We start from the raw sequence: 15174 nt of genomic DNA, 5'->3' as shown, positions 1-15174 counted from the left end.
CTGAACCTCGGCTATGAGCTTAACTGCCCAGCTCACGTCTCACGGAAGCCAATGAGGCTCACCAGACTGGAGGCCTCCAGCCTGGAGGTGAGGTCTCAAGAAGTGGCCAAGGCCTCAAGGAAGCCTGAGGAAAGAGTTCGGAAGCCCGGGAAGAGGACCTAGGCGGGGCGTCTCCAAGAAATCCCGCCCATCGCTCATTCTAGATACTGAACTCTAACCAAATACCGCCAGGCAGATGCTGGAGTTAAAGCAGTGGACTGGGTAGACAAAATCTCTGCCCTCAGATTATTAAGGCACAAGTTACGGTCTGGTGTGGAAAGTGCCAGTGGGCGGGGGCGGGGGCGGGGGGGGGGCAGTGTGGTAGGATAAGGGCACCCATCCTAGCCTGGAAAGGTGAAGAAGGGCTTCCCGGAGAGACACCTTTCACTGCAGCAAGAAGGAAGGAGACTGAACGCGAGAGTTTTTAATGATGAAAAATTCCTGTATGATGGCTTCCAGTTCCTTTGAAAAGCGGAGATCTGACCCATCTGCTAGGAGCGGGGGCAAGAGAAGTTGAAGAAAGTTTGAATTGATTTTAAGTAGAATGGGAAACTTTGTTTTCTTTTTTAAGATTTTTTTAAAAGATTTTATTTATTCATTTGAGAGAGAGCACAAACAGGGGGAGAGGCAAAGGGAGAGGGAGAAGCAGACTCCCCCTTGAGCTAGGAGCTGGACCTAGGGCTTGATTCAAGGACCTGGGATCATGACCTGAGCCGAAGGCAGATGCTTAACAAACTGAGCCACCCAGGTGTCCCTAGGATGGGAAAGCATTTAAGAAATAAATGAATAAGCTCCATGAGCAGGGAGTTTTGCCTGTTTCAAATGCTGATGTATCCCAATGCTGATGTACTTAGTGCCTAGTACATAGTAGGCACTTAATGGAATGCATGAATAAATGCTTTTCAAGTGATAGTGGAGCTGACCATTAGTTACAGACCGTGAATGTACAGTGATACCAACATGTACAATTTTATCCAACAGGGTTGAGCTACTTTCTAAAGGGCAGGTTTCGCAGAGGCAGAATTGGGATTTTGCCAGGTAAAAGTGATGAAAGGAAGAACTGAGAAGCGTTTGGAATGTGATTAAGTGATAGACCTTGAAGTCTATCATAAAGAGGGAGGAAATGAAGGCAAGAAGTTGTTGATGGACAAGGAGAAAGTGGAATGGATGTTCTGACAAGGCTTAAGAATTGGCGTATTTAGGACAAATCTAGAGGTTGAAGTCAGAGGATGGGATGCCAAACTATTTTAGAGGGCAAAACAGTCCATAATGATGAGGCTTCGGATATGGCATAGCTGGCCTGGAGCCGAGGTAAAGGACTCTAAGATGAAAAAGTCTAGGAATTGAGAGTCATTAAATGGGCTATCTATACAGATGGTTACGTTCCCCATAGATTCCCTCCTCTTAAAGATGCTGCCCTGGGCTCCACCCAGCCCCTTCCCCAGTCTTCAGAGGATATGCCTTCATACTTCAACTTTAGCCTTAGATCCTAAAAGGATAGTGGCATAGCTGAGCCAGAAAACAGAATAGAAAAGTTAGAGAGGGCTGTAGTGGACATCTATTTTGTTTTATTTTGTTTGATACCAACATGCATACACTTTTCTGAAAACAGTCTGCTTCCTTTGGAGGAACTACGACATCCTGGCTTCTTCAGTTTCAGTCCATGTGCAGGTAGAGTGTAAGTAACTCTGACCTGTTGGAAGAAGCATTCTGTTTCCCTGTGAGCAGTTCAGTGAGTAGTTCAGGGATGGATACATGACCAACTGGAACCCATAAGCATAATGTTGTCAGCACAACACCACATTTTCAGCTTCACTTGAACCTGCTATGACACAAAACCTGAGAATATAGTTAGCACAGAAGAGAGCCAAGAAGTAGAATATAAGGGCATCTGGGTGGCTCCACTGGTTGGGCATCTCCCTTTGGCTCAGGTCATAATCCCAGGGTCCTGGGATCAAACCCTGCGGGGAGGCAGGGGGAGTCCCTGCTCAGCAGGAAGGGTCTGTTCCCTCTCCCCTGACCCTCCTCCTGCTTGTGTGCTCTTTTAAATAAATAAATAAAATCTTTTTTTTTTTGAAGATTTTATTTATTTGACAGAGAGACATAGCAAAAGAGGGAACACAAGCAGGGGGAGTGGGAAAGGGAGAAGCAGATGGGAGCCTGATGCGGGGCTTGATCCCAGAACCCTGGGATCATGACCTGAGCTGAAGGGAGACGCTCAACAACTGAGCCACCCAGGTGCCCCAGTAAATAAAATAAAGAAAGAAAGAAAGAAAGAAAGAAAGAAAGAAAGAAAGAAAGAAAGAAAGAAAGAAAGAAGAAAGAAAGAAAGAAACTGAATCCTGATGATATTGAAATGAGTTCCTGAATCAACCCTATTATCTGAAGCCAGCCAGTCCTAACTCTTCAGTTAGAGTCAATATAGTCCCATTTGCTTACACCTGTTGGATTTTATTTATGTGTCTTATATCCAAATGATTCCTCACAATGCAAGAGGGTCCTCAAACTCTGGCTCTGCTTTCTGGGATAGCCATATATATATATATAATATATATAATATATATTATATATATTATAGCCATATATATTATTATATGTTATTATATATAACATAATATATAATATTCTATAGTAATAAATTATGTAATTAATATATATTAATATAAACTTCTCTGTACCTCAGTTTCCATTTATGTGGAAAAAATAACAATACCTACTTCAAAGGATTGTAAAGATTAAACAAAAGAGTTGTAGGGGCGCCTGGGTGGCTCAGATGATTAAGCATCTGCCTTCTGCTCAGGTCATGATCTCTAAGTCCTGGGATCTAGCCGCATGTGAGGAGCCTGCTTCTCCCTCTCTCTCTGCCTCTCCCCCTGCTTGTACTCTCTGTCTCTCTCTCTCAAATGAATAAAATCCTTAAAAAAAAAAAAAAAAAGAGTTGTAAAGATTAATAGAGTATTATTAAAGAGTAAAAATTTAAGATTATAAATTTGTTCCACAACACTGAGAAACAAGAAACATTACATTACTTAATTTTTCTAAGTTAAATCTGGTTAAAATCTCACTTACTAGTGTTAGAAGACATCCATTATTAAATCACGATGTGGCAAGGGCTTTTTTCCTCTTTAGCATGATACACATTCACCAACAAAACAACCCTTCCCCCACCCCACCCCCAAAAAAATGCTTAGAAAATAACCTCTGCTCTTGAGTATATCACAGTTGCCACTGGGATGTGCATTGTATAAATGCATACAGTCCATTCAAAGGCAGGTGGTTCCACAGCATCTCTGCCAGGTATGCACACAGCATTTTTGCCATAGTTCCCAAGACTATGTGCTGGATGTTTAGTGCCCTAACCATTAAATTGGCTCTCCCCATTAGAAGCCCTGTTACTCCCCTCCCCCAAAATCCTGCTGCCTCCCAATGGACTTCTGTACAGACCCTGTCACTCATGGAACCCATTATTATTATCTCTTTTCTCAAATTTCTGAACACACTTCTATCCTTGGGCAATTCTTCTTTCAATCATCCTCCATCTTCTCCTTCTCAAGAACACCTAGCTAAATTAAATTTCCCCTCCCACACAAGAGCCTGGATAAAGTTGTAGACTGGGTGTCTTGAAACTTGGGTTCGGGACTAGAAAACTAAAATCTATTACCAATTCCATGAGACAAGAAACCTAGCATTCCTGGAAGAGAGGAATTCTATACATAACATAAAAAGTTACCTTTTTATCCTACTGGATGTTTCCTGGCAAGAAGTAGGAGAAAACAATTAACAGCTTGGTAAATTGTCCTGCCATAAATATAAGTATTCAACATTGCTTCTTCTGTTTCCCATTAGGACTCAACTTACCTTCTTCATCCACAGATAGCAAACTCAAATACAAGGCAGGCAATACAAGTAAAAATGGACACATATAAGCAAACAAAATCACAGGCACAATAATAAACTACAACTAGCCTTAGCTTTGGCATCAACGAAAAGAACATGGAGAGAACCATGGTGAAGGGGAGCCACTGCTACTTAGCTCTAAATGGTCTTTACTTAGGGGTGCCTGGGTGGCTCAGTGGGTTAAGCCTCTGCCTTAGGCTCAGGTCATGATCTCAGGGTCCTGGGATTGAGCCCCGCATCCAGCTTCTGGCTCAGTGGGGAGCCTGCTTCCCTCTCTCTCTGCCCGCCTCTCTGCCTACTTGTAATCTCTCTCTCTCTGTCAAATAAATAAATAAATAATCTTTTTAAAAAAATAAATAAATGGTCTTTCTTAGTGGAAATGAATGTCTACTGCTGCCAGATTTTAAACTTGAAATACTGATTATTATGTACAATCTGCTAGTTTTATAGTGTTGGCTACTCCAGTTTTTAATGCTGGCCACATTGAACCAAATGGTATATATCAGTACATAATTTTTAAGCCCTTTTATGGTTTCAGCTGCTACATATATGCTGCTAGCTGTCGAATTTTACATCACCATAGACTGCTCTTCCAAGCTTCAGATCCATGTATCTAATTGCCTCCTGCCCAGTTTTTCCTTGTCATAAAAACCTCACATTCGAATGTCTAAATGGAGCCCATTATCCTCCCCCCAACCCTAACTTGGTTCCCAGGTCTGTGTTCTCTATTTCAGAAAAATGGCACTAAGAGGGACGCTTGAGTGGCTCAGTCAGTTAAGCACCTGCCTTCAGCTCAGGTCATGATCCCAGGGTCCTGGGGGATAGAACCCCACATCAGGCTCCCTACTCAGTGGGGAGCCTGCTTCTCCCTCTCCTGCTGCTGCTCCCCCTGCTTGTGCTCTCTCACTCTGACAAATAAATAAAATCTTAAAGAAAATTGGCACTAATATACACACCAAGCCTCCTGAGGTAGGAACCCTAGAGTCATTCTCAACTCCCACTCTCCTATACCCCATGCCATTGGTAATAAAGTCTAACCAATTAGGGCACCTGGGTGGCTCAGTGGGTTGGGCCGCTGCCTTCGGCTCGGGTCGTGGTCTCGGGGTCCTGGGATCGAGTCCCGCATCGGGCTCTCTGCTTCGCGGGGGGCCTGCTTCCCTCTCTCTCTCTCTGCCTGCCTCTCTGCCTACTTGTGATCTCCTGTCTCTCGCTGTCAAATAAAAAAAATAAAAAAAAAAAAAAAAAAAGTCTAACCAATTATATCTTTGGAATTCTACTTGAATTCATTATTGTCCGTTCTTACTCACTGCCTTGGTTTAGGCCTCATCTAAACTAAACTAAAGCAAGAGTTCCCTAACTAATTTCTCCTCAATCTCTTTGCCCTCACTAGAGCCAGTGTTCTAAGACACAAAACTTCATCTTGTCATTTTCATGCTCAAAATTTTTTGATGATTTTCCATCGTCTTCAGGATAAATTTCAGTTTCTCAGACTGAAATTGAGGGGCCTTCGTAATCCTGTCTTTCCAGGTCCATCTTTTACTGCTTCTCCAACCCCCATACATTGAAATACCTGCAATTTCCCCAATGGTACATGCTTTCTCTGCCCTAGCACCTTTATACAGGCTGTTCCTACTATGTGAATTGTCCTTCTCTTGCTCTCTATACTTTCATTTTCTTGGCTCCTCAAACCAAACATTAATCATCTCACCTGGGAAGCAGCCCCTGGCAAGAAACCCTAGGCTAGTTAGATACCCTCCTCTAACCCCATAGTATCCTGAGCATATTTCTATTTTAATTTTCTATTACTTGACTGTTTTCCCCACTGAAATGGGACCTACTTTAGTGCAGAGACTGTCTTATTTCAATCTCCTCAAGCCTGAGATAATACCTGATCCATAGTAGGCAATCAATAAATATATGTTGAATGAGTGAATAAATAAATAAATCTAGTCCAACTCATGATACCTAGGGGAGAAATCTTTGTCTGAAATCACAGAGCTTATTAGTGACAGAGTTAGGAAATCCAAGTCTTAATTTCAGCTCAGTGCTCTTTCTATCAGACTAAGAGGGCCTTTGATGGGGGTAGGATGAGGAGAGAGAGGCATTAAATTGTACCTTGAAGGTGGAGATTGAAGTTTGGCCCTGAAAGGAAGAGTCTATTTGGAACAGAGTAGTGGTTTTAGGATAAAGAGGGGCAAATGAAGAAAAATGGTCAAGCATATTTGATTTGTATTCACATAAATGCTTGCCAAAAAAATCTTAACCAACTAAAAGTCAAATAAAACATTTCACAGCTGACATGAGGTTTTAAAAGGGGGGAGGGTGGGAACAGAGTCCTTATATTAAAGATGGAACAAGGCTTGTAATTAAAAACCTTAAAAGAAGTAATTTTTTGGGGCGCCTGGGTGGCTCAGTGGGTTGAAGCCTCTGCCTTCGGCTCAGGTCATGATCCCAGGGTCCTGGGATCGAGCCCCGCATCCGGCTCCCTGCTCCGCGGGGAGCCTGCTTCCTCCTCTCTCTCTGCCTGCCTCTCTGCCTAGTTGTGATTTCTCTCTGTCAAATAAATAAAATATTAAAAAAAAAAGAAGTAATTTTTTAAAGATTTATTTTAGAAAGAGAAAGAGAGAGCGCACACACACTCGTGCACAGGGGAAGGGGCAGAGGGAGAGGGAGAGAAGCAGACATCCCAGTGAATGCAGAGATACATGCGGGCTTGATTCCAGCGCCCTGATATCATGACCTGAACTGAAACCAAGAGTCAACCACTCAAATCAACTGAGCCACCCAGGTGCCCCAAAAGAGATATTTAGCATATACTATGTTCTATCCTAATCATATGAATTTGTTCATTTAATCCTCACAACAACTCTATGTGGTAATATCACCCCCATTTTACAGGTGAGAGAACTGAAGCACTAGAAGATTGAGCAGTCTGATTTCATAGACAGGAAGTAGCAGCAGCAGGATTTGAATAAAGCAGTTTGATGCTAGAATCCACGTTCTTAATGACAATGTCTGAAGCATAAATCTGGCTCTGGCGATCAAGACAAAAGGGGATCAGTAAGGTTTCACTGTTATGAGATATTAGTTGCCTGACAGAGGCAATGTTTTGGCTCTAAATTCAGGGAAAGGGCTGTTAGGCATGTGGGGGATGGGAGTTCTTTGTTCTGTGATGCAGTGATGACCTCGGGGTAAACTGCCACTACGCTGAGGAAAATGGAATGGCTGTTACAAGGCCTGCTTGGGGCTGAAGGGTACATGGAGCTTCTCTGGAGCCAGTTGACCCATGCCCTGGCCTGCAGACACTGTGGCAGCAGCTGCCTCCAGAGTCCAGGGAATCTGGTGACGCTATTCCTGTTCATGATTTGGCAGATCCGGAGGTGGTGGCAGCTTGGGAGGTGGCGACAGCTTCAACCCTGGTACTCTGGGGACATGATGCAAAGCAAGGTGGGTGACATGTACGTGCAGCTGGGTGAATGACTCTTGATATCACATGTTGAGTTCAGGCAAAAAAATCATTGACATGGAAGGACTTTAAGTCTTAAATGTGAGGCCGGATGAGTGACCGTGGATACCCGATTTAAAGACAGGTGAATGATCACTGACCCTAGATGTAGTTATGGTAGGGAATGCTGATCTCTAAATATGGTCTAGGTCATGGCCCAGGTGAGTAAGTGACTACTGACCACAGACGTGGGGAACAGGTGAGTAACTTCCCTCTGGATGTGGAACAGAGATTAAGGGCTTTATGACACACCTTGTGTCTCTGAAAGGTTTCATGCCTGAAGTATCTTTCTCCACTCCCCAGGGCCTACCACTTCTGTACAATGTGGCTTTCTTTGATCACCTGTGGAAGCAGAAGTCAGAGGATGAAGAGGAGGAGGAGGAGGAAGAAGAGGAGACATCTCTGGATCCACTGAAGCCATGTTCTCTTCCCAAAGAAGCTTCCATTGGAGAGCAAGCCACCACAGCCCCATCTCAACCATCCTGTGGTTCTGAGGACCTCCACAAAGCCATAAGGACACCAAATCAAGTACAAACACAGAACCCAAGCTCTTCCAGATCCTTCCCCACCTTTCAGATCCTGACCAACCTGCCTGTGAGGCACAAAGCAGAATCAGGAAGCTATCTACATCAGAGGAAAAGCCAGCTCTTCTGGGGTCTCCCCTCTCTGCACAGTGAGTCCTTGGAAGACATCTTCCTGAGCTCAAGTGGCCCCTCTCCCCTGAAGTTGTCTGTTGGTCCCTTTGTCTTCTTCAACAAGCTTGCCTTCCTGGCTAGGTCCACTCTGCTGCTTCCCCAGTATTACTACCCAACTCAGCCTCCTACCCTTAAAATCCATATTACAGAAGATCTAGAAAGGATAGCCCTTGATCCTCAGCAACTTCCTCCTCCTTCTTCCCCTTCTGTCCCATCACTACCCTTCCATCTTAAGTCCTTTCCCACGGACCACCAGGGAGTCCTATGTGGTGCTAAGGCATATACTCAGTGGCTTATGCAGCAGAAAGAGGTCCCTTGGATCTCTGAGGATCAACCCCTGTACCTACAGCCTGAACTCCAAAGAACCAGACCTTCTAAGCTCTCCCCCTTATCTGAAGTCTGGTGGGATGTGCCACAGGATCCCAGAGTCCAACAACACATCCTAGATTCACTCTCTGCCTCTCCGCTGTATCCTCCTAGCCTTCTGGGAGTCCTGACAAGGCTTGAGGCCCCACGGAAGACTATGGGACAAAATGAGGACACCAAGGCCACTGAGTCTGTAATGCCAGCTCCCAGCACAAATCTGGCTTCCCTTTCAGAACTCCAAGAAGTCAGCCCTATAGAAGGCCTGCCTGCAGCTAAGGCCCTCTGGGAAACCACAAGGCAAAGAGAGTATCCTCAAATCTCTGAGCCTTCAATCCTGGTCCGTTGCCAATCTGTAGACCCCATGACAGAGACACAAGAAACCAGCCCCCTGGGAGTTCCACCTGGATATAAAACTCAGTGGAGAACCGCAGGACATAAAGAGAGTTCTCAAGCCTTTGAGCCTTCAATGCCAGCTCCCTGCCAAGTCCAAGATGCTCTGTCAGAACTCCAGAAAGTCATCCCTGAAGGAGGACTTTCTGCACCTAAGGACTTCTGGGAAACCATGAGCCACAGGGAGAGCCCTCAGACCTCTAGGTCTCCAATGCCATGCCCTTGGCCTCCCCTAGGTCCCCTGCAAGAACTCCAGGGAGAAACTTCTCTGGAAGATCCATCTAGGTATAAGCCCCAGTGGGGACACAGAGAAAATTCAGGAAACCCATGGGCCTTTAGGCCCCCAGCCCTGGACCTCAACCCAGCACTCTATGGAACCAGCCCTGTACATGTCCCACCAAGATCTGAGACTTCATGGAATGGTAGGGAGAGTAGAGAAAATCTTTGGGTCTCTGCAGACCCCGTTTCTTCTCCCAGGCTTCCTCCATCTTCCCTGCTGGTATCCCTAGGAAGGAGTTCCCAGGGAATCTTGTCTGAGTCCAAAGCTTTGGAAGGGCAGAGAGAGAACCTCTGGACCTCTGAGTCCCCAGCCCCTGACCACAGCCCATTTCTAGCTTCCATTCTGGAACTTCACAGACTCAATCCTATGGGACGCCTCACTAGATCAGAAGCTGCATGGAGGGACACTGAGCATTCTAGGAATTCCTGGGCTTCTGAGCCTCCATCTCTGGCGTGCAGCCCATCCCCAGCTCCTAAATTCGAGACCCTCAGAGCTAGCCTCATGGGGGTCCTGTTTGATTCTGAGGATAGATGTGGGGATATAAAAAGGAGAAAGAACTCCTGGGCCTCTGGGCTCCCAGCTTGCAGCTTACCCCAAGACCCACATGGAGCCAGATCCTTGGGAGCCCTGTCTGACTCTGAGACTATTGGGAGGAACAAGCAGCAGAAAGAAACCTGTTGTGTTCCTGGGTCCCCACTATGGGGCCCCAGCCCACCTTCAAACTCTAAGTCAAAGTCTCACATAAGTGAGCCTCCTGGAGACCAACATACCTATAAGTCGAATGGGGAAGCCGTGAAGCAGAGAGACAACTGCTGGGCCACTGAGCTTCCAGCCCCAGCCTCCAGCTCTCTCTCTGCCCCTCTACCAGATCCACATATTGACTCTGACTTTGTGTGGAGGAATGTGCAACCAAGAGGGATCCCCCAAGGCTCCAGTCCTCCAGCAGTGGATCCCCTGCAGCCAAAATCCTGGCCTACCACCTTAGCTAAAGCTCTGAAGATTGAGCCCAACCAGCCTGACCTACCCAAGAGAGAATTGTTTCCAGGGGCTAAGGCAGAGACTCCATCCTCCCAGGGAGAGGCTGTCCCAGAGGTGCCCCCTAACTCTGGGATCCAGGCCTGGCACTGGAGTAAAGAGTTGGAACTCAGGCTGAAAAAAGTACAGCAGAGCCCTGCTTCCAGATCCCCTGACCCAAGTCAATTGTTTGGCAGCAACCCTGCACTGAGCTCCACAACTCCAGGCTCCTGGAGACTCTCTTCCTGCCCCCCACAGCAGAATCGTCCCTCTAATTTGTGCCCCCACTCTCCAAGGTGTCATCCCCCCAAAATTCAAAGCCCAGGTCAGCCTGTCCAGATCTCCCACTGTTACCACTCCCACTCTTCTTCCCAGACACAGCCACAAGGGTCCGGCAGGACCGAACAAGGGTCTCAGACAGAGGGAAGAAAGAAGATGAAGATAGTAGCTGAGGTCTCGTGCCAGGGACCATGTACCTGCATGGAGACTGGTGAGAACTGCTCAGACCTAAGCAAGCCCTCAAACCCTGAGGTTCCTGCCTCAGGTAAGAGACAGAACAAGGCTTCAGCCCCATTTTCAGCCAAAAAGAGAGAGAGTCCCAGGAAACCCAAAGCAGGAGACCACAGAAGAGGGGATGCAAGATTGGGGTCATCCACAGTTCCATGGAAAAGCCACCCAGCCCAGGCCAGAAGACCAGTAGAAGTCCCTGTAAGCAGACTTTCCCGAAGACCTCAGCACCAAGACCAGAGCTCTCAACACACTGCTCTTCCTCACCACCTTTACTGTAAGGCTGCAGGTCCCCAAATTCAGCGAGGAGCCTGGCTGGGAGCTGGTCACATCCTGACCCCTCAACACTCTAAGCACTGCCCTTGGGCCCACATGGAAAAGCATTTCTCCTCCCCCACACCTCAGATTCCCCTTACCAAGGGTCTCCAAAGAATGTTAGCCAAGTTTCTGGGCACCCATGACCCCTGCCAACCAAAACCGTAAGAAAGGCTGGTAGTACTGGCAACCAAATCCCTAAGGTTTGAAGCCAAACCAGCTGTGGGGTGGGGAGAGGAAATCCTAATAAACTAGGTGAACTAAACCAATCCCTCTCATGTCATCTTTGGAGTCTGTGGTACTGAGAATGTCAGTTCCCTGTTAACTTCTGCTATAGCTGTACTACCTCAGGATCAGAGAAGTAGAGAGCTCAGGATTTTGCAGGCTTAATTAACTTTTCAAACCCTTCAAATCATCAGCCTGAAGTCCACACATCCCTACAAACACAGCTGGTCTGAGTCTAGTCAGCTGTTCTTGATCCTCAGTACATTCCCCTTCTTCACCCACTTCATCCACAAGTTCTCTACACTTCTGACCATTTCTTTGAATTCATCTATCCCCAAGAACATAAAAGTGCATGCCTTTTTGTATGTTCAGTGGCCATGGGGATTTTTCCTATAATTGCCTGTTCATATCCCTTACCCATTTTTCTACTGCTGCCCTAACAAATTTACCACAAAACAACACAAATTTGTCAGAGGTCTACATGTCCCATGGAGCTGAAATCAAGGTTTGGCAGGGCTACATTTGTTTCTGTAGGCACTGAAAATTCATTCCTTGTCTTTCCCAGCTTCTAGAAGCTGCCCACATTCCTTGGCTACTGGCTCTCTTCCTCCATCTTCAAAGCTAGCAAATGCAAGTCAAGTTCTTATCACTCTGTTTTCTGCCTCCCTCTTCAACTTTGTTCTTTTGTTTTGTTTTGTTTATTTGACAGAGAGATCACAAGTAGGCAGAGAGGCAGAGAGAGAGAGGAGGAAGCAGGCTCCCCACTGGGCAGAGTGGGGCTAGATCCCAGGATCCTGGGATCATGACCGGAGCTGAAGGCAGAGGCTTTAACCCACTGAGCCACCCAGGCACCCCTCCCTCAACTTTTAAGGACACCTGTAATGACATTAGGTCCATCTGGATAATCCGAGATACTCTCCCTATCTTGAAGTCTAACCATTTTAAAGTCAGCAACCATTAATTTCAACTGCAATGTTTAATTCCTGTGCCAGATAAAATCATATATTCATAGGTTCCAGGAATTAAGGTGTGGACCTCCTGGAAGGGCCTACCTACCACAGATATTATCCTATTATGCAGGCTGCAAATATTTTCTCCCAATCTGTAGCTTAATTTCTAATTTTGTTTAAGGTGACTTTCACTGTACCAAGCTTGAAGATTTTTATGTAATTAATTAAATAGACCAATTATTAAGATGATAATTTTTAAAATGTGCTCATATGTATTTTTAAAGATTTTAGAGAGAGAACACAGGAAGGGGGAGAGGGAGAAGGAGAGTCTTAATCAGACTCTGCACTGAGTGCGGATGCAGGACTCCATCTCATAACCCTGAGATCACAACCTGAGCTGAAACCCAAGAGTCAGATGCTCAAGACTACACCACCCTGGTACCCCATAAAATTTGCTTGTATTTTTCTAAAATTCTACAATACATATTACTGCTTCTATAAAAAAAAAAAAAAAAAAGTTTTTAAAATGTGAATTGTCAAGGTGCCTGGCTGTTGGTAGAGGGTACAACTCTTGATCTCTAGTGATGAATTTAACACCCACACTGGGCATGACTACTCTAAAAAAATGAAGTGAATTGTCTATGCACAATGCATATATGTCTGACAATATTACGTACACTTGGAAATTGAGTGAACTTTTTTTTTTTTGCCACAGTTAAAAATGGGAGGAAAATAAGTGAATTTCTAGCACTGAAATCTGTCACTTCCTGCCTAAACCACCCAGAAAACCCATAACTTTAAAATGAACTTCATGGGGCACCTGGGAAGCTCAGTTGGTTAAGCAGCTGCCTTCAGCTCAGGTCATGATTGCGGGGTCCTGGGATCGAGCCCCGCATCAGGCTCCCTGGTCAGCAGAGGGCTTGCTTCTCTCTCTCCCTCTGCCTGTCACTTTGCTGCCTTGCGCTCTGTCAAATAAAAAAATAAGATCTTAAAAAAGAAAAATAAACTTCACTTGGGGAGGCGCCTGGGTGGCTCAGTCGATTAAGTATCTCAATTTTAGCTCAGGTCATGATCTTGAGGTCATGAGATCAAGCCCCATGTTTGGCTCTGCAATCAGCAGGGAGTCTGCCTGACTTATTCTCACTCTCTGCCCCCGCCCCCGCCATTGCATATGTGCACATGCACACATACTCTAAAGCAAATAAATCTTTAAAAAAAAAAGTAGCAGGAAAAATAAAATAAAAAATAAATTTCACTTGGGGCACCTGGCTCGCTCAGTCAGTAGAGCATGCAACTCTTCATCTTGTGTGTGGGGGGTTAAGTTCAAGCCCCATGTTGGGTGTACAGTACTTAAAAATCAAATCTTTTAAAAAATAAACTTCATTCCTAGAATTTAAGGTTCTTCATGATGTGGCTGACCTTTCCAAATACACTCCCTTGCTAGTCAACCTGATGCCTCTTAAGCATGCTCTGTATTTCCTGACTTTTGTGCCTTTTGCTCAAATTGCTCTCCAGGTCAAGTCTCCCACATTCCTTTAATGCCGAGCTCAGACTACCTCTAGGGCCTTCTGATTCTCCTGTCTTGGTATGGTTTCCCCCTCTTTGCAGCCACATAATCTGTATGTTGTTGACAGCACCAGTTGGCTTATAGTATGGCTATCATGCCCCTAAAAAAGCAGCTGAGGTTCTATGAGGTCAAATCCACATTCCTAATCCATTGCTAAACTTTTCATTTCACAATATTCCCTCTATTCCATATATACAGTTGACAAAAACAGATTGTACATGCTGTTCCTCCGCCTCCTGTCACTCTTCTGTTCCAAAGCTTTATGTAGCCTAAACGTGTCCAGAGGGTCTTAGCCCAGAACTCACCACCTGCTGGCCAGGAGTGGAACTGAAGATATTTTCCCTCTTCCCAACTACTGCCCCACCTCCCAAATAATCTCAAAGCCATTGCAATTCTTTACTTTTTCTGTTAATTTTAGGTAGGTTCCATGCTGACTATGGGACTTGAACTCAATCCTGAGACCAAGAGTTGCATGCTCTACCAACTGAGCCAGTCAGGCACCCTGAGCACAATGCAATTCTTAATTTCTACTTGTTACAGGGGCATTTCATGAGTCTATGCATATCTTTTTAAGCCCTTGGTGGAAAAGAGTAACAAACCATTAACATTTGGCTCAGTTCAGCTGAATTAACGACTGGCAGACCTGTGTTCTCATAGGCATTGTGACTGGACTTTCACGGTAACTTTTAAGATCAGTATCTTGAATCCAAATATATCCTGGGGTGCTACTTGGTTAAGTATCTGACTCTTGATCTCAACTCAGGTCTTGATCTCAGAGTCATGATCATGTTCAAGCTCCATGCTGGGTGTGGAGCGTCCTTAAAAAAAAACAATAAAAACAAATATATCTTAAGATATTGGGTTTATAGTTTCATCTTTGCTTTTCCATCTGCAGTATACTGTTGGTCCTCTATAGTGTTTCATGGCATATTCTTGGTTAGAAACCCATCTCCAAACTGTAGCACCTATCCTATGAAAGAAGCAAATAGCTAGTAAAATTGTAAAATCCAATTTCTTTCTACGAACACTGGAAGGAAAAAATGGGACTGCTTATATGATTTGTCTCTTGGTTTAGGTATGCAGGTATCTGCAGGTGTAAGTTGACAGTTCCTCACACTGCTTTCTACAGTTTGTAAAGCACTGTCAACCACTTTACCTATCAGAAGCCCCAGAAGAATTAAGTGCCTTGTTCAAAGCTGCTATAAGCTCCAGTGTCAAAACCAGAACCAGGCCTCTCTCTCACTGTAAGTCTTGTTCCCTGGTTTTTCCTAAAGGATCTATAGACTCCATCTGTCTTCTACAAACACACTTTGTGTGACATGTAAAAGCAAAACAATCATTCCAACTCAAATTTCTCATGTATCAACCAGTATCTCTACATATTTTGCAAGAAAATACCACTTGTCTTCTAATCTGTTCCTACA

The 15174-nt window shown here is 45.0% G+C and overlaps 1 protein-coding gene across 1 annotated transcript; it reads left to right on the top strand.

The window, feature by feature from the left end:
- The first annotated feature begins 6570 nt into the window (after positions 1 to 6570).
- On the top strand, positions 6571 to 11938 carry C11H9orf131 (chromosome 11 C9orf131 homolog). The gene is made up of 2 exons (XM_046021716.1): positions 6571 to 7383; positions 7745 to 11938. Exons 1-2 carry the CDS (start codon positions 7153 to 7155, stop codon positions 11174 to 11176), a joined length of 3663 nt encoding a protein of 1220 aa, XP_045877672.1. The 5' UTR covers positions 6571 to 7152; the 3' UTR covers positions 11177 to 11938.
- Positions 11939 to 15174: the final 3236 nt, after the last annotated feature.

This window comes from Meles meles, chromosome 11, assembly GCF_922984935.1.
Source record: "Meles meles chromosome 11, mMelMel3.1 paternal haplotype, whole genome shotgun sequence".
In the NCBI taxonomy this organism is placed as follows: Eukaryota; Metazoa; Chordata; class Mammalia; order Carnivora; family Mustelidae; genus Meles; species Meles meles.
Note: the sequence above shows the minus strand (reverse complement) of the source record. Positions and strands in the feature narration are given on the sequence as shown.